The sequence below is a fragment of the Athene cunicularia genome (genome assembly GCF_003259725.1).
Source record: "Athene cunicularia isolate RWA chromosome 8 unlocalized genomic scaffold, athCun1 chr8_part1, whole genome shotgun sequence".
NCBI classification, from domain to species: domain Eukaryota; kingdom Metazoa; phylum Chordata; class Aves; order Strigiformes; family Strigidae; genus Athene; species Athene cunicularia.
The window spans coordinates 33,401,062-33,421,213 of NW_020799109.1; the positions used below are offsets into that span (position 1 = coordinate 33,401,062).

The 20,152-nt window shown below is 38.6% G+C and overlaps 1 protein-coding gene across 3 annotated transcripts in view; it reads left to right on the plus strand.

Annotated features, from left to right (window-relative positions):
* Positions 1 to 2,065: 2,065 nt before the first annotated feature.
* Positions 2,066 to 20,152, plus strand: part of PLA2G4A (phospholipase A2 group IVA) — a 76,847-nt gene continuing 58,760 nt past the window's right edge. The window contains exons 1-4 of one of the 3 annotated variants that reach the window (XM_026854304.1): positions 2,066 to 2,084; positions 11,647 to 11,745; positions 11,901 to 12,022; positions 19,001 to 19,082. In XM_026854304.1, coding sequence (XP_026710105.1) covers positions 11,990 to 12,022; positions 19,001 to 19,082 — 115 coding nt within the window. In that variant the 5' untranslated portion in view covers positions 2,066 to 2,084; positions 11,647 to 11,745; positions 11,901 to 11,989. Of the gene's footprint in view, positions 2,085 to 6,133; positions 6,153 to 11,203; positions 11,223 to 11,646; positions 11,746 to 11,900; positions 12,023 to 19,000; positions 19,083 to 20,152 lie in introns of those variants that run through there. The other 2 variants (XM_026854305.1, XM_026854306.1) reach the window with 2 other exon arrangements.

The window sequence follows — 20,152 nt, forward strand, 5'->3', positions numbered from 1 at the left end:
TAAGTGAGGTGACTCCCACATCTGGCATCTGTGTCTCTGAGCAGAGTAGTCTCCTATGCAGACTGCACAGCTCTGTTTTCAAGCACTCCTTTTAATTTTTGAGATGCAGTTCCCTTTCAAATGAGTGGTAGTGTTGGTAATGGTGGATACAGTGCTTCTTTTTGTCTGCTGATAACAAAATTACATTGGCAGGCATTTATAGGCTTAGTTATGAATTTAAATATTGTTCATTGTTTATTTTCACCACCTTAGGATGCTGGAAGCATATTTTTTGAGATATAAAGTAGGCTGTTTGCAAATAAGAATCCTTGTCTCCATCGTTCTAGCTCCCAACCCTAAATATGCAGATTTAGGAAGGAGACACAAAATAATAGGGTCAAAAGCTTCCACATAACACAGGTTCAGAACTATACACGATTTGATTTGGTGACATTTTTTTTTTTGTGGCTATCTGATAGTAAAGCCATTGAACTGACTCATCTTTGATATTTATCTAATATTTTCCTTGAAATAATCTCAATGTAAATCAGTTAAACATTCCTTTTCCTACTGGTATTATCAGTCAGTTATAACAGTGGTTATATCCTTAGCCAGGATTTGTAGAAATGTGCACTTTTCTAATAAACTACCCTTTTATGTTTATGGTGATTATAAAGTTATACATTTATATGCACACACAGAGAAGTTATAAGATCTGTACAAATGTTTATGTCTTGTAGTAAGTGGCAGTCATAGCTCCCAAGGGATTGCATTTTAGAAAACATGCATGATGAACAAGACTGCTAAATTGGAGTAGATGGAGGTGATGGATTAAGAAGCACAGTGAATGCATACGTATGGGCTGTCTCATCCTGTCCGGTCCATTGTGTTGGCCAGACTATTAAATAGAAAGTTCTGACTTTTGGAAAGGTTTGTAGGCTAAGTGTGAGGATTTTTTTTTTTCCCTTCCTGTTATCATGTCTGTGTCTTGAGGATATGGATTGTAAATGGGACTTAACTACTAGAACTGTGTATCTCGTGCATTTAACTTACTGAATTGTCAATTAAATGCTAAAAATAAATGCCCCCCCCAAGTAGAAGATTCCTTTTGGCCTGTTCCAAAACCCATTAATGTCATTAGGAAAACAGACCACACTTGTGGGCAATTTCTCTACCAAATATAGCGAAGCTGTCACTGTGGCCTGAACCATTACATTGCATTCTCTGTCAGAACAATTGTGCCTTTGTACTCACTATGCAAAGTGTAGTTCTATGCAAAGTCAGCAGCTGCTGCCTAATGTTACAGTCCTGTTAGAAAAAACCCCACAGAACTGCAAATCACTTTGGGCAGAAGGTGACTCTGTAGACTTGTGAAATCTAACTAATTAGAAATTTTCTGGCTGTTACTCTTGTATATCATATTTTTTAAATAACCATTAATGGAGAATTGTAAAATATAATGGAGTTTTGAGGCACTTTTAAAGTTTCATAAATATGGATGCCTGCTTAAATGAACATCTGCGATAATGATCATATTTTGACCTAGGCAACTTCTATAAAATATGAACTTAACCATTCTTATGCTGGTGTTTTGTTTGAATGCTTTTGCCTCCTAAGCCAAAGAGAATTGGTAATGAGTTTCTAACCACAGCACTAATTGCAACACCCCTTTATCTTTTGAGAAAGGCATGAATCTGCTAAGTTTTCTCAACCATGGTGTTTTTGGACTGTTGTCTTAAGTGGAAAAATGCTTTTTCTTCCAGTAACCAAAACCCTTCAACTATGAGTGAAGGATGGTGCTAGTGAGAAACCTCAAGAGAAATGAAAATAGTAGCTTATACACAACATCTAAAAGGAAGATGGTAGGAAGCGAGTACTAGCTTTTCTTATATCAGTTTATTTTTATGGGTTTGTGTGTGTTCAGTGATGATACTTGCAGACTTCTTTTTTTTCCAGGCACTTTAAAGTTCGTGTAGGAAGTTGGTGTGATGTCTTTGCTGACAGTAATGAAAACCAGTTCTTTACTAATTGCAAAATCTGCCAACATCTTGCATTTCTCTGGCATTTTCCACTTTGAATAGCACATACTCACACAGACCTTCCTGGTAAGCGACTGATTACATTTACTATGAGATATTTCCAAGTATTATTTTGCTTCTTATGCTTAAATTCCTTTTACCAAAAATGCCAAATTTATTAATTTAATGAGTTCTTCAACTCTTGTGTGGCCTAGTGAGCATAGGTTTTATTTTTTATGACTGTTTTTGATACAGAGAAATTAAATAGCTTCTTCCTAGTCATTAAGTCATTCTGAATCAAAATCATGTATAAAAATCTGAAACCATGTCTTGTAATCTCACTTTAGACATTATCCCCTTCCAAATCCACAGTGTTGTGAAAAAATGGCCATGTAATTACAGTGAATTTTATTATGTGGTGGTGTCTGAAAAAAATTAAGGTGTGGGGTTTTGGGTTGTTTGTTTGCTTTGGCCTATCTTTTATGTGTGTTTGAGGATTATCTCTTTTAATTTAGGAACTGAAGTAATGCAAGCATGATGTTTGATATGGCTAAAGTGGAGGGAAACAGGTTTTGTTGCTTGTAAAACTTTTTCCCCAGTATATGCAGAGTAAGGAGGATCATACCAACTGGGCCTGGCTTCTCCTTCCAGTTCCTTCTTCTCTTTAAAATTACTGTCTGTGAGCAGCTATAATGCTGTATAAATGTTTCTGAAAAAAGTTCAGAAAAAGAGATGAGGCTAAGTAGAGCAGAACAGGACAGTGTGTGCAGGGGGAGAGTCATATCCAACCTGTTTTCTGCATATTTCAGATTAATTCAGCCCTGAATTTTTTGCATGCTAGAGCAGAATATATGGTTGGTTGTGGGGCAGTCCTGCTTCTTGGTATCACTCACTATGTATAGAGAGAGAAAGAACAAGTATTGGGGATGAGATAGACCAAAATTCATGTGCCTGCTCTGAAATCAATAGGGTGAACATTAGCCACGCCCAGCCCCACCTGAGAATGACCTGGCTGAGTACAGGCCAGCTGTTTTGGGTATAAATGTGATTAAACTCTCCCAAAAAGTTTTATTAAAACTGATGTAGTTTTCTAATGACAGCTTTTTGCTTTGACAAATTGACACTAAAAATCTTGTTAAAAAGTGCTTGAACATCTCCACTGTGTATTCCTCTGTCCTGTAATACGTGTCAGTTATTTCCCTTTCAGCACCGAGCATCAGCTACTGTTTTAATATGCTGAAAGGGAGTTTGAGTTGGCAAGGGTGTAAGTAAGCCCTCGGGGTCTTAAGAAATAGTAAAATGAAAAGCTGAAGCAGTTTGGTAAGAGAGTAGTCATAGTTCATCCAAGTTTTGCTGAACTGCCTCTGGCTGACCAATCCTCTGCACCTCAGAGAAGAGCTTGAAAGTCCCCCTTGTGTCCCTAATTTTGCAAAGCTGTTTTGACAACAGAGTATGTGTAAATTTGGGATTTCTTCCTGACTTTGATTGCTGATCATTTACTTCATCCTTTGTGGCTCTTTAGTGAATTTGATTGTATTGCATTCCTGAAGGCCACATTTAAGGTCTGGGTAGCTAGCAGTTACTGCTTTTTTGTTAGTTTTGTGGGTTTTGTTTGCTTTATGTACAGTTGGTGTAGCTAACTTCTTAGTACTGGTAGAATCAGATTACACTAAGTTTAACATATCTTCTTGCTTATGATAAATAGAAGATTATATTAAATCAAAATGTTATTTTTGGTTTTAACCCATGTCCAAAACATTAGTTGGTAATGTTGTGCATCCATTAATAGTGGATTGGATCCTTCCCTTCATTCTCTCAGGGCTTAGCTGTGTTGATAGCAGTAGCACTTGTGATAGTTGTCTAAAAAGGAGTCAGGTATCACCTGATTCAAAGCTTTCTTCCAAAATCAGCAGAAAGATTGCATTAGAGCTCTCGCAGCAGCTTGGCGTTTTTGCTGTTGTTACTCTGAACTCGGCTGAAATAGTGGAACAGAAAGTTCAAGCCCTTTTGTTGCTGCCACTATAGCCCTGGGACGATAGCGGGCACAGGCATGGATGGCAGAGATGACTGGGGAGCAGAGAGAGCTTCAGAGAAGTTGCGAGGCATGGTCACAGAAAAAGGAAGCTCAAGGAAGGGGCAGAATAACGTGCCACTCCCTTGTGCAGTCTCCGAGTAGGATCGCCTGCTGCTTACCTTCTCAAGCCGGGAGAGGAGGACTGTGGAACGACTGCAACAGAGTCGTACTCGAATTTGTAGAGAAAATCAAAACCTCTGAGCAAATGCTTTGCTGATGTGAGTCTGGCTTCAAGCTGGTAACTCGGGAGCTTTTTGCCAGGCTCTAATCCTGGACTGAAGGTCTCTTTGTCTAGAGGCTCGGCTGTGTGCGTTCAGTCAGGCTTTGCCCCAGGCGCTTTGGCTTTGGGTGGAAGCCGGGTGTTAGATACGAGGTGGAGACTACTGGTACTGATGCACTTTCTGTTGCAGAAGTGTTCAACTGTTGACTTCTCAAGAAAAGGGGTAGGGCAGTTGGACTATCTTGCTAGGTCTAGTATTTATTTATTCAATCAGTGGATCATAAAATTATTTATGTATGAAAAATGTAAATAAATCATAGTGTAAGTTTACCACTTAGTCTCTCCCCTCTAGAATATAATATATGCAGTAGGAATGTCTCTATTTGCCTTTGTGTCTATGTCTTTGTGTGTTAAACATACATTTATATTACTTACTCAAACTCCAGCTTGGCAATAAACATAAAATAATTCCATATAAATTTTGCTTACATCATTTAGAACAGGCTGAAAAATCTCAGCATCAGAAGTTTGTTCATGACTACTTTTACTAGAAAGTCCTGAAAGATTTCCTTGAGTCACTCTACTTTGTCATGCTTTTAATGTTATGACCATATAGACCAAAGGAAGTGCAGCACAATTGTCCCCTTTATTGTAGACAGTGACCAGAGCTCATATTTTGAGTAAATAGTCCAAAACCAGAACATGAAAGTTGTAATGTTGAGTCACGTTGTACGGACACTATGAGTGTAGGATGATGAAACACACCTTTTGTGTGTAGTCCTTTCTACATCCCTGCAGTGCCAGCATGACAGTAGCCTGTGTATGCTGACTGGTGTTTGCACTGAAATGCCAGGAAATTAAAAAAAAAAAAGAGCAGTTTGGATAACTTGCTCTGGATCCTAATTGAATTAAACAAGAATTTAAAAAGATATTTAAAGGAAATTGTTGCCTTTCAGCTAAATTTGTTTTATTGTTTATATACATTACCTGAACAGAATCCAGCTGTTAATTTACCAGCTCCTTGCATTTTTAGCTATTATTGTGCTTGTTCTTTTGCATGTAACCACTGCATAACTGTAATGCAGAAGGATTGTCATCTGCAGTTGAAGGTGGAGAGCATTGGGCAACTCTACATGCTTGTCTCTTCCCCAGAAAGTCAAACATAACTACTAAAATTAAAATGAATTCTAATATTTTCCATCAAGTTTTTTTTTATTTTAATCCATCCCTATCCTGTAGCAGGGAAGCAACAGACAGAATGAAAGTGTAGATAAGTTAAGATATGTAAGAACTAAACTCATTTTAATAAAATTTTTAAAAGGCATTGGCCCAGAAATTCTTAAAGTTGGATGACATCCCTATTTATCACCAAGGGAGGGTGAGGGATTTGGAGTGAGATTTTAGGAATCTAAATCTGGCATCCTAAACCATTCAGCAACCATTCCTTCCACAGTACTAGTGAGGCTTCTTAAAGGGGGTTCCTGGAGGTTTTGGCAGTTAACAACTCTTGATCAGCACACTGCAGCACAGTAGAGGAAATGGAAAGTTTTGTCAATGATACAGGTAAGAATGAAATGCAGGGGAGTTTTTTTCTTTTCTTTCCTTCACCTAAGTTTTAAAGGAGTATATTCAGCAAATAACTCTGTCCAGTCAGGTGTGGAACTTAAGAGGTATATCATTTAGTTTTAGAAGTTGTTATTTTTTTGTATTTTGGCAACACTTTTAAAGCTGCTAGTGGTATTGAGTTTTTTTCATTTCAGAGAGCCTGGCTTGACATCTCAAATATATGAAGTACTTGGGGTACCCATTATCTTGAAGTGTGAGGTTTTGATCTCTGCTGTCAAAAATTTCGCTTCCAAAAGTAAGAATACCCTTAAATGAATAACTGTCCTACATATAAAGTTTATTGTGGAATATCTAAATTCCAAAATCCTAATGTACAGAAATGTTGGGCAATTTTGAGCCTTGCTTTTTTTCTTAATTGCAGTGTACATATAACATTTTTCTTCTTAATTGCAGTGCATAGAACAAGTAGTCTGCATAGATAATCATCTTGAAATGATTTAAATAATAGGTGGACTTGACTAGTGTACTGTAATTGTATTTTATGGGGAATATATCTAATAATTTTTACGTTCAATGCTGTTTTTTATTCCTAGTGCAATTTCAATTGAAGTAAAATAAAAAACATCGGAGAAAAGTTATGTGAAGTTATTAACTTAAAGAACCTTTAATTCTCAGAATGCATTAACTCCCTTACTTTGAATTTACTCAGTTCCACTTTCTAATAATTCTGTGAAATTGACATACAGTAAAATAATGTATGATGACATGGCTTTTTCTCATAACCTCTTGCAAACTGTTGCACTAAGTGTTTCTTGTTAACTCTCCTTTGCGTAAGCAGTATAATTGTAAGATGAGCCATCATGCCCTGAATCAGTTGCCTCTTCCTTCAGGCCTGTAGTTAGTGTTCATGGTGAAAATATAGTATTTGGTTGGATAGGAAATGTACTGGGAACTTCCCTGACTGACATGAAAGAGGGGCAGTTATTAAGACAGAAATGCTTCCAGCCTCTTGAATATTCCTGTTGATAAGGTCATTCCTTGCAGAATGTAAGATAGGATTTTTTTTTCTCCTGGATTAAATCCAGTTTAATTAAGTTTATTGTGGGAGCATGTCTGATTTCCCCTGACTCACCAAGTCTTGCCTCCTGTTACGGGAGTTACTGTAACATGGAGTTCTCCAAGAGGTGCTGGGCTTTGTATGTAGAGGACTGGCCTGATTATTTCACCGTCTTCCTCGCTTTTGGCCACTGAAGTAGCCTTCAGCACTAGATAAGCTGTAAAGTTAACGTGCTCAAGACTTCTTCAATGTTTCCAGAGTTTCAGCCCTGCTAGGGTATTTTATAGCACTCTCCCTCACTGAAAGGAAATCTTAGTTACTCTCCGTCACCTGTAGTTTCAGTAATTGCTTGCAGGCTGACAGGTCATCTTTCAAAAAGAGATTCACAATCTTTTCATCTGTTACGTCATCTTTAGGAGGAAGTCAGATGTGGTTTCCCAATCTTAAAATCTCCTGTCCAGATATTTATGCTGTGTCAACTTCCTTGCCAGACTTCACCCCAGAGCATCCTCAAAAAATGTGGCACAGAGGTTGAACTTTTTCCTTTTCTGCTCAAAATCCTTCCTTCTACCCATGGTCTCTTAGCAAGGCATGGGTAGAACAGTCATTGCATGTCAGCAAAGCATATAGCTTTTCATTTGTGATGAAAATGGAGTTGATGGGTGCTCTACACAGAGTAAGAGGTAAACCTTGTTTCTTGTGTGGGAAGACCTAAATTAAGAAATAACATTACAGTGATTTTCCAGGATGCAAGGCAGAATCATGTAGAAACAGATTATTTGTTATTTCTGTTATACATCACAGGATCAATCTGTAACCAAATAAAATTCTGTAATCTGATTTGATAAAAATGGATGGTGACATTCATACCAAAAGCCTGAGTCAATACTTAGTTTATTCTGTGCCCCTTACTCTTATCATATTAGATTGAGCATTAATGACTCTACCAGTGAGTCACGCTTAATCACTTTTTTTTTAATTGTCCATGTCTTTGATTCTTAAGAAGAATTGTCCACCTTGATATAAACAATCTCCCTTTTATGATTGTACAATTCTGACCTATATTTTGCATGGTGAAGATGCATACTGTGTTGGCCTTTACTCATTTTTAAGAGCTTTTGTGCTTAGTGAGACTAACAATGGAGTAAGCTCATACTCAGCATGAAATGGGAAAATCTCATCATTCTTCTTGTCCTTTTTTTTTTTTTTTTTCAACATATCCTGTAAAACTGAATTATCTGTAGGAATTTACTGGGTCAACACTGAGAGTGAAAATGTTCCAGTAATAATCTCTCTCTGTGTGTGCAACTTCTTTTTGTGGAAATTACTCTGTTATTGTTTGTCTGTAGAGGCAGTAATCCCTTAGATGTTTCAGTCTGTCACCTCAAGGGAAAACAAGCTAAGACCACAGAAGAGTCTTGATTTAAACAGTGATCCACCTATCCACTAATAGCTTCCTACTTTTGATGCCTGAAACTGTGCCTGACAATTAAATCTTCGGCTGACAAAAGTAGAGTTCACTTTTGGGTGAAAGTAAGATTTAGGAATTTAGCAGAAAGCTGTGTCTGTGTTACATGACCAAGCTAAACTGTGGCCTGTTCAAGAGGCTGTGTTTGCTATGGCCTTTGAGAAATGTCCAGGTTTACAGATTGTCCATAAAAGAGCAAGAAATACATCGTTAATCAGTCTGGCCAGTTTAGTTAATTCTGGTGATACTGTAAGAACTGACAGAATTTATGCTCTGAGGCACTGCCTGTGAGGTGCTTTGCTAGTCCTTTGGGAAGGAATGCTATCAGCCCTGGGAACAGCACAGTTCAGAAGATGCGGTACCACCCGAAATCAGGGAAACGAAACAATACATGTTAATAATATTAAAGTATCCTTGAAGATCTGCTTAGAGGCACTACTTCCCCTGCAGTCTGTCAAGGATTGGCCTGCTGCCAGCTTCAACGAGAGTTCAGTTCTTTGTATGTGCTTGTGGTTAATTATTTGATGATTTTTCCATTAGGCTTTGTGGGATGGACAGTATATAGTGGCAGTGTTAAGTGAGATAATTTTGGGATTACTGCTCAGTGCAGATGTTTGAAGTAAACATTCTTCAAGACTTTCTTTGCAGCTCCTGATGAGCATAATAGACAGCTTCTGTATTTTGTCTTCTCTGCCACACTAAGATTTTAGATGTAGAAATATATTAGTGTGCTTAACCCAAACTCCATTTATAATGTAGTGCAAGCTTGCAAAGGGTGTGGTGTAATGAGGGTCATGTGATTCTGATTTGAATTAAATCCACTGTAAAAGACAGAAGTATTCAAGTCACTTAAACGTAGATGTCTGCTACCAGTTAAGATGTCCTGCTGTCTTCTTGATACCTGTCCATCTGCAGCCCCAGGGTGCCTCAGGTACACTCTCATGTCTGAAATGACACTGGATACCACCCAAAGACACCTGCCTCTGTTTATCACATTCTGAAGGACTGTGATTAAGATGGCAAACCAAGAGCTCCAATTTGGAGTAATACTGTCACGACTAGGGCTGGCATCTGTCATGTTGTTAGGTGGTGCTGTATGGGAAACCAGGGGATTAGACTTCACCTATCACATCAGGGTCAACTTGCTCCCTGGGTCTTTTCTCCCTATTCAGAGACTCTGCCTGTATATACTTAGCTTTCAATTTTTGCAGTTTGTGATACCGTTGTTAATTACGTTATTGCATATTTGTCTCTCTGCATGATGCTTGCCTCATTCAACATGGAGGACAGATGGTGCTTGGGGATTCATTAAGGCTCTGTAGTCAAAGAGACTGTTGTTTGCAGGATCACAAATGTGTTTACTCCAGATGTTGAAATAAATGAGGCAGGGGGTTATAGGAAGAGCAAGAATGATCTCATGTCTAGCCAGTCAACCATTTGAGTGATGATCTGGAGAACTGGAACTCTGCCTCTAGGATTCTAGACAAATAACTTGCACCAGGCTTCTCATCCTAGGCCTAACCCATTTCCTTATTTCTGCAGATAGACCAGTATCCTCAGCTTGGTTTTGTGTATCTTCTCAAAATGAGTTTGGTAACTTGTTGGTAGTTGAATGTGCAGTTAGGGGAATCAGTGTATTTTCTGTTTTATGACTTACAAATTTCCTCTTCATTACAGTGGCTGAATAGCCCTCACTGTTCTGTTTTCTTGATTGCCTTTGAAGTTTGCCACAGTTCCTCAAAAACTGATAGAGCAGGTCTTGTTTACCAGGTTCTCCGATGTCCTAGTTTTATTTTAGCTTGGGTCCTACTTGACTGTAACAAACCAGCTATACAATAAATCTATAAACAGTGTTACTTCCCACCCATCTGCCTGTTTATGCCACTGCTGAATTTGGCTGATAGAATTTTAATAAAAATAAGTCTTTGCAATTATTGCTGAAGTACGAGAAGCAATGGTGGATTTGTGTGTTAGAGATTTCCCTTTAAGTCTGAAAAGCTACTTGCTTTCTGTGATAAAGATGGCTTGTTCCTGTTGCCCTGGCATTGAGCTGCCTCGAATGAAAACTATGAACTGAATGTATGTTAAAGTCTTTTTTTATTCAGACTTTCTTAAATTAAACAAAAAAATAAAACCAGAGTAATTTCTAGCCTCAAGCTATTGTTAGGACTGACAGGATTAAAGAATAGATATCATAATGTTCTAGTGATCATAATGAAACAAAATTTTTATGGAAATGCCTGCCCATAATTGCTTGAGAGCAAGGGTTTTGGGAGTGACATAAATCATCATTCTCTAGGGCTTATTCTGCTCTTTCAAAATTGAGGACTAGGAATTGTCCTTGAGACCAAGCCCCACATGGTACTTTTTTTCTTTTCAGTCTGAAGCTTCTGCTGATGGTTCAGGTCTGACAGTGATCCAGCTGAATCTGAGGACTGATCCTGTCCAGCAATTTTCATGTTTGTTTACAGATGCAGAAAGGAATATCCTTTTTAGTATATTTTACTTTGATGGTTGGAAACAGTTCTGAAGTGTAAGGCCTCTGGTGGCCCCTGATTTCAGTAGAAATCTTTAGAGTGTTCAGAAGACAGTGGCCTATGAAGAGCCTGCTTAAATCCTGGCAGCTGGTTTGCAATTTGCTCATCAAAGCCTCTTATGAATCTCTAGGCAACTGGGGTGGCCAGGGAGGTTATGCACAGCTTCAGCTGGAATTCCCTTCCCAGGTTTACAGAGGGCATTATTGCTGCTCGTCTAGTGTTGAATGAGCAACTGCCAAATGAACTCTCCTGTGCTGTTGCTGTGGATTAGATGCTGGAATTTGGGTTTTGTTATTTCCTTAGGTGCAGTTGTGTGCAACTTCTGGGAATTTGTTGTTTGTTGAAGAAGTTTTCAAAGTGAAAGTGGTATGAAAAGTTGTGTTAAAGTGGCTAAAGAGACCCTTATGACGGAGGGTCGCAGTTGTCTGGTGCAAGTTGCTGACTGTTATGTTAGTGTTCCAACTGGCTTTTCAGTTCTAAAATTCATGTCCCTTGGTGGTGAGTGCACTACGAAGGGGAACTTTGTCTCTGTCCTGTCCTGACCGTGTGAGCATCTCAGTGTAGAAGCAAAGCATGGGAACCCAGAATTTGTCACTGCAATAAAAAAGCTATTAACTAAGCACTGATTTTTTTATTTTTTAACTAGGATTGTAATGCAGGGGAGCATATACATTTGAATGTACATAATGGTTGAATGTAATTGCTCTATTCTTTTGTTTATCTGTAGAGCTGCTAGAAACACTTGAATGACTGGAATTCAAGATATTTGTTTGGTGCTCCAACCCTGAGGTAGAGGAAATAAGCAGAAGAAATTTCCCTAGTTCAGGCAAGTAAACATCTATACTTCCAGTTTGTATGAAATTAAGTTCTTGGTAAACAAATTGTGGAAACCCTCTTAAAGTGGAGGAACTAATTTGCTCTGTTACAAAATATAGTTTTAAAGGAACATAAGAATTTTAATTACATTTTTTCATTTAGTAGCTAAAGGATCTGTCATACTGAACCTCTGCTTTGAAACAGTTGGAAGCCTCTTCTGTGTTGAATTCAGTTGTCTTGAACAGAAAGGCAAAATGTCTGTCATAGATCCTTATCAACACATTGTGGTAAGTATCTTTGAATCTTCTGTGTAGACCATCTTGTATAATATATACTGTCTCCTATAATATGTCTTACTAGAAGTTACTCTAAATAAGCACACAGCCTTAGTTATTATTTCTTTAAAGAAATGCTGAGTGTGCTGAGAGCAAATGTCTTCAGAAATTTATTTGAATGAAGTTTGAAAGATACAAGTTAGCTTTTCAAAAACATGTCAAAGCTTTGAGTGTAATTTTTTTTTTTTGCTCATGTGTAAATCAAAATGGAATATGGGCTCCTAATAACCTCACGGGTACGTCATCTTAGGGTACCGTTCTAATGGACTTGCCCATTCAAAATGTTTCATCAAAGTGACTGTTATTGACTATTTGATAGAGGTTTTCCACACACTGATTGTCAAACTGAACTGTGATCTATGAAAGTAGTATCATGTGTCTCTTAGAGAACAATTCTCCCATAGAGTACAGTTGTTCTTGTACAATTCTAGTTACAGAATAACTTTTGCCTTTTCATCAGTATGGATAGCAGGATAAATCAGCAATTTTGGATATTTAGATCTTAAACTAGTGTGGATCAGTGATGTTAATTCAAAGAGAATCTTCAAAATATAGCTTTGCAAACGGTAGGTATCAGTGAAATGATCTGTGCCACTCAACAATGTACTGCTACCAAAAGCTCCTGCTCCTTTTTCCTTGCTTTATTCCCGTGTTCCTGCTGCGTTCCTTGTACCAGCTATCAGATGTATGTGACCGAAGTGAGCCAACTGACCTTGCTGCATTGACAGGAAAACGGTTCAGTGCAAAAGATTAGTTCTCTGCTGTCTGAGCTGGTCCAAAGGAAGGGTACAATCATGAGAGCCCAACCTGTATAAGTAGAGAAGCGGGGGCAAGGGAAGGAGAAGGGAAATGGGAGAAAACCTGCCCTTTGGATGGCAAGCAGGTGGAGCAGCTTAGCAGCTTGTTGATGCTGGCTTTCAGCTGTAATATTCATACATATCTTTGCTTGAGTGACTTTCCAAAGTAAACACTGAAATTGCAATTCCCACTCAAACTGAAACCTTGAAACAAGCTGGGTGTGTTCATATCAAGCACTTTTTGTAACAGTCCCAGTATTTCACGGTGTACTCAGAGTTACCATGTGCTTGTCATAATGTTGAACTTCTACATGGCTAAAAATACAGCCTATGCTTCCTTGAAATGATCTCTTATCAATTATGTGGTTTCTACCCCACGCAGTCACATCCTTTACATGAATTTGCAGCCAGCAGATGTCAAACTTGTCTTTTACTCACTCCGTAGTTCTGTGAACGCTGCTGTAAAGACAGGTTTCAGGCTGATGTCTGTATTTAACAGTGTTAAAAAAATACGCTAACTTGCTCCTTTCTACATCAGTGCCCTTTCCTGGATGGAATGCTTCATCTGTTCTGTACCTTTTGGGAGAGGTCTCTGAGGCACTGAGTAATACTTCATTGAAATATTTGCATAAAAGATTGTTTTTGATACAAATATATGTATATATAATGGACAAAATGGAGCCTTAGAAGTTTACTTAGTTACAGTCCTCTGGCAGTGCTGAACAGCTGCTGTGGGAATGTTTCTAATGTAGAAGGGAACACTGTTAATGCAAGAGCTCATCCTATAATTTCTTGAAAAGTGAATGGATATCTTTCAGGTTTATTAATTTGAAAAATGAAATTGCATGGGATGTTTTACTAAAACTTAAAACAGTCAAGGGCAGCAGGCTAATATAAATTTAAAAAGTCTTGAATTTTTAATGATATTTGGCACTAAAAGACTCAAAAATCTGCGTTTTCCAAAAGTCCTTCTGTTAATGATTATGTGTTTTCTGATCTCTTTATTTTTTGGTGGTTTTTTTCAACATTTTATGAAAGAGGAATAAAATAAGGCATTCACAAAGTTACTGCAGGTACAGACAGAAATGACTACCAAAAATGCTTTTGGATTTGGAGAATAAATATGATGTGTAATACATCTTCAGTTACATTGATATGGGGGATAAGCATTATAACAATGAAAAAAATAACTTCAAGATAAAATTTGTATATGTGTTTGCACAAATGTTTGTCTTAATTGTAATACCCCATGAAAGAAGAGCATTAGATTTTATGAAAATCTGTTACCTAAGAGAACAGGCAAACATTTTCATTTGTCCAGCCCAATAGTCAGCTCAAGTGTCCTTAATTTTAAGGAAGTAAAAATAGAATAGTAAATACTTACTATATAATCTGTCTATACTAGAGCTTCCTGTTTGGTATTTTGTCTGCAAGCATATCTCCTGATTGAATTACATTTTGTGACTCAGCATTCTGGGATATAAAAAATATTATAGCCAACGCATGCAAATCCCTTGCTTTCTCAGTAAATGCAGAAAGTTCACAGGTAAAACCCAATTGTGTTACAGGAGATCTTAGCATGTTCTGTTTCTCAATTCTGTCGTGGGAAGGTAATGGTGTTTATGTCCATACAAATGCAGTGATATGTAAAATAGAGGAAACAGATAATTAGGAAAATTTTACTGGGAGGAAAAAAGGCAGTTGAAGGTGGGAGAGGAACAGAGGAGTCATGAGGAGGAGTAGAAGAGATGGAGATCTTTGTGAGAACAGGAGATACTGAGCCATGGCTGTGCAGGATACTTGGAAAATCTTGTGATTTGAACCAGTAGAGTGAATACTATCCACAGGAGTTTCTGTAGTTCAGGAAACCCATGTTCAGAGAGGGCATGTTGAAAACTATTTTTTTTTTTTGTTTTCTTCTCTAAATTTCTGGAGAAAGAAGTGAAATCAAACACATATATAAAGCTAGGTCACTTTGGATGACAGGATTTAGGTTTTTGAGTTAATTGTGATCTTCTGAAATTTTTAACCTGGCTTAGATTTTTTTAAAGGTATGCAGGTGTTGCTCCACTCAGTGTTGCAACATTTAAGTGATTTATATGCCGTCATGTATTTTTCAGAATTGAGGAGTTGGCAATGTACAGATTTTATCAAGACTTAAGGTGAAAATAAGTCACTTGAGAAAATGCAGCTTAGTCATCTAAACTAGCAAGGACTGGATTTATAAAGGTATTCAAAGTCAATACATTTCTTGTGGTATCTTCAGGGGGCGTCTAACTTCTTTAGAACTCAAGTCTTCCCAAAAACTAACCAAAATAAGCTGAAAGTCGTGCTAGCTGTTAATATGGACATTTAGACCTTCTAATAACCTTAGAAACTGGATCCTAAATTGAAAATTGCCTTAACTTCTGATTTCTCTTAAGTTGCGTGAAAAATGTTTATTTTGAGGTAAGAAAAGATCTAGACTTTTGAGCTTCCTGTGTATCTCTGTGTATTATTTTTTTTATTAAGAGGGAGATTGTTTATTTTAGTAGTTGCAACTTTCTTCCAGGCATGTGATTATGGCTAAATACTAATAACTATAATTATAAGCCTCAGTGTGTTATTTTGGGTGAGGCGTGGGGAAAGAAGATATTGGTTTTCTGTTTTGCCAGACTTCTGTGTACTCTCATTCATTTCAGAGGATACCAGATCTTAAACCAAATTTAACTTTCTTGGTAGAACAACATCTGGAATGACAAAGTTTGCTGCTTAAGTCACTTAAAAGCAGTTCTCGTGATAGATTAGCAAAACAGTTATGGATTTAAGAGAAAATAGGGATGATCTCTCTGTAATGAGACTACACCAGTAAGTGGTGGTTTGGCCTTGTTTTGATGGTAGGCATTTTATTTAGGCCTATGAGTTTCAGGCGTGTGACAAGGTGATACAAGAGAGTTACTTTACTGAAGTGTTTTTTGTCAGTGAGTGTCTTGTCATATCTCCATTTTACAGCCAGGACTCTGGGGCACCAGACTTGCACACGAGTTCCACATAGCAGCTGAGAACTAAATCTGGCATGCCCATGTCCCATACTTGCAACTTAATTGTAACTTCATCCTTCTCTTTGTTGCTAAACGTTCAGTGATCTCTGATTTGTGGTGTCTAGTGAGGACAGGCTCTTTCTTAACATCTAAGAATAAGGAGAAGGGTGATGTGTTTGTATGTTGGGCAGTTTCTCTTGATTATAAGGTTGTATATGACGAAGGAACTACATCAGTCTGTGTGAGCAAACTCTGAGCAGCATTGTGAAACTGACCCTTCAGTGATCTGACATGCATGTGAAGGTGGCACACACTGATAAAACAGCTTTGAGCACTCTGAAGAAGCAAGCTGAAAACAAGAAACAGTGAGAGCCATTGTTTCCTGGAGATTCACAACTTGTAAAGACTCTTGAAGCAGGGTAAATGACAGAGCTGGGGAAACTTTATGTAGCTGTGTACGCAGTAGTACCAGTTGTTTCCAGATAACCACTAAAATCCATGTTTACCCTGCTGTGATGGAAAACTCTCGACTTTTTTTTGCCATGTGGCAGAGGCAGAAGTTTGTTCAGGGAGAGCTCCCATCCTCCTTCCCAGCCATCTGTTCATTCTTGGAAGCTGTGGTGCCAAAGGTGATGGATGTCATGAAATCATTTGTGTGTCTTCATGTCAGCACAAGGCAGGCTGTTAAATAGGTGTTGCTTCTTAACAGCTTTCAAGTCTCACATCTAAACCCTTTCTCTTGTGTTTGATACTTTTGTAGTGAGTTAACGGTCCTGCTTGGGAGAATCAGTTAGAGTCTGGATTCCATTTTTACTGTGGTTGGTGAACCACTTGCTGTGCAATGACTATTTCAGTATACCACTTGTAAGGTAATAGTTTACATTGCCATGGTTTTCCCCCTGCCTGATAGCTTGCTCTTTGAACTAGACAACTCCTACAGCTTACAGGGGAAAAATTAGAGTTGAAATTTACTGCTGGGCAGACTATCATGAAGTGAGCCTCCAGCAGTTGTCACAACATGTGGGTGATTATAGCCTTAATAAAGATGCAACAATTCAGCGTCTGGATCAGCCAGTGTCTGCAGTGAAATCATACCCTCAGTATAACTGTGGGCATTTTCTCCTGGATACTTTGCCATGGTGATGCATCTATGCCTTTGAAGACCTCTAGACTATAGACTTCTGGAGGAGTTTGTGTTGGTGTCATTTGTGTTGGTTTTATAATGCATCCTGATTCAACTGTTACTTATGCATTCACAAGCCATTTCTGCTGTCTTTAGAAGACTGGTTTTGGCTTTTTTCTTTTTTTGAGAAAATGATATATAACCTATAAGACACTGTCTTTCGTTTTTTGTTATTGTTTATCTGTATTAGAAGACTCCAATTTGGTTCTAGTCTTTGGGTGTAAACATGTTGTAGATGTGAAATAATGAGGCTTGGCTGAAACAACCAGTTCTGAAATAGCTCTGAGAACCACCTGAAGGCCCTTATAAAGTCTGGCAGTTGAAGCAGCAGTAGCTTAAATGAAGGCATGTGTTGTTTAAAAACTAAGCCATGTATGGGTTGAAGGGTTTTGTTGCCTGATCTGTTTGTTCCTTTAAAAGCATAGAAAAAAAAGTGGGGGGGGGGAGTATCCTGATGAAAACATAGCAAGAGAGCACCCGGCACAGCCTGAATAAGGGTGTCTGATGTCTCATATCAAACGTATTGTCTACCATCTTAAATAAACTTCAGTGAATTCCCTGATTTTGCTACTTCCCCCTTTTTCTTCTAAATGGACTATGTTGTAAGATATATTTAGTTAGTTGTTTTGGTGCCAATGACCAAATGCAGTATTTATTTTAATGTATTTCACAAAGTTAATGGGTGGTTAGGAAAAGATAGAAAATATCACTGTATCAGTTCTAGAAATGGAAACCTGAGGTGGGGTGTACCACTGTATATGCCAGGCCCTGCGGTCCTGTGGGAGGGATGCTTCTGATACAGCGGCTTGAGCTGTACAAGTCAGGCAGCTTGGACCTGATGCTCTTTGTAGAGACAGAGCTCGGGTGTGAGGAGGTCCCCTCCCAGTGCCCCACTTTCTGTTGCGGGAGAGCAAGTTGGTGCCCTCCAGGTTGTACTGGTGTGTGAGTCAATGTCTAGGCACTGTCAGTAGTTGGGAAGCTTGAGTGTCTTAAGACTGGCTTTCAGATAGCAGTGTAGATGTAAGTGCTGAGAGGCAATTGTGTGAGAGCTGATCCTGGCTCTAATACATAACTCACCCACAAGCTCTGTACTGTGTCCCTGTAAAGGCCAATGTTGTGTGCCTTGCAGCGTGCAGTGGTGATGCTCATAATGGTATTTAGTAGGTTGGTCAAACTCGCAGCTGTGTAGGTAAAGTAACAATAAATGTGAGCTACTGACCTCTTTTCATTAAAGTTTTTACTTTTGTTTCTTAATGTCATGTCTTTTTTAACTTCTCCGGTTGTTCAGGACAGATCTGCTCTTAGAAAGCCATCTCCTGCTGTGTGCTTGGACTTGCAGGAAACAGGAATCTCCAGAAACTGCATGAAATCTTCTTGTGAATGTTTTAACAGCTTGCTTTTCACCTTACCTCCATTATATTAAGTTCACTTGCACTTTGAATATTGATGTGTACTGAAAAGGTATATTCCATGCAATGCTAACTATATCACTTGCGTGTGCAGTATGCATGTATCTGTTCCAGAACATATACTTTGAAATAATTGCACCCATTCTTTTTACTGGGGGAAGGTAATTACAAAGACAAGCACACTGTAAAATAGCGCCCTTTTTACTTTTTTATTTTTTCCTTACTGTACCAAGTTGTCCCTGACTGACTAAATGCCTTAAAGCAGGTTCTGTAGAGAGGAGGAGTGTATTTAGATTAGTAGGTGTGGCTGCAGGAAAATCAAGCAACCCCAGTAGAAGGTCTGACCTTTCAGTAAAGCTACAGGGTGCAGTTCAGCTTTAAGATGTTCTATCCAGTATGAGTTTCACTTACATTTTGACTGGGTGATTTCTCTCTCTCAGTTTTTGGACAAAATGAAACCTATTTTGCTAAGTGTTTTTTTGTTTCAGGAGCTTAATCACCTCTAACTCTTTGACTTCCAGGTGGAACACCAATATTCACACATATTCACTGTGACAGTAAGGAAAGCCACAAATGTCACAAAAGGAGCGATTGGTGACATGCGTGAGTATTTCTCTTTCTATTTTGTCTCTCTCTTATAGGAGACTGCCGCAGGCAAGGGGAGACAACACATCAAGTTTGTCATGCATTAAATGATTGTTAGTGGGTTGGTTGGGGTTGTTTTTTGGGTTTTTTTTGTCTTGCTTGTTAAGTTCGGGCAACGTACCCATTTCATTACTCACTCTACCTCAGAAAGCAGATTTGCTGCTCCTTCTTTCCATTGATTCAGAAAAGCTGAGTGAGTTGTAAACAATTTGCCTACAAGCAAACAACACCTGCACTTAGTTTTTTGGCTTAGTCGGAAGTGCTGTTCTGAGTATAGTGAAACTGGCAATTGATGTACCTTCAAAAGGTTGTGGTTTGGTGGTGAGAACACATAAAAAAAGAAAGAAGCCCAGAGCTCTGCTGCGTCAATGCGGTAAAAAGAAAAAAAAATCCAAACCATATAAGCAGATCTCAAGGTGGAGAGCTATATAAGACACCAACACTTCTTCCCCTTTCTGTTGGGCTGCTGAGCCTCTGGGCTTACTAGCTGAACAGGAAACCACTAGGAAGAATGACCCATGAAAACTCTTGTCTGCTCTTAGGAGAGGGAAGAGGGAGAGAATAATATATTAGCTGAATCTGTAAAAAAAATATTCCCGCTTCCTTGTTGATGACTGTTTTGGTGTCAGGTTGTGTCTTCCTTTCCCCGGTGCTTCATGTAGAGCATTGCATAGCCCACCTAAGACTTGCAGGCTGGGGCTGGGAGGATGTGTGTGGTGCCTACTCTTGCTTTCTCATCAGGCTCATTTGACGTGCAATTGTTTCTCTCCCAGCATGTTCCTGGAAACTACTTTCAGATCAAACTACAGCAAGCTGCTCTGGCACACAGCTTTGCTTCAGTCAGTTAACAGGGTTTTTTTGCATAATTAGTGTCTACTGTTGATAATAACTTGAGGGTAAGAGGGAGGGACAGTGGGGATGGGAATGTTCAAGAGCCCCAAGTATGAGGGGAGAGAGGGGAGTCCTGGCAGAAGGGGAGAAGAAGGAATTGGGAATCTGTTTAGCATCTGCTGTGAAGTGAAGGAAAG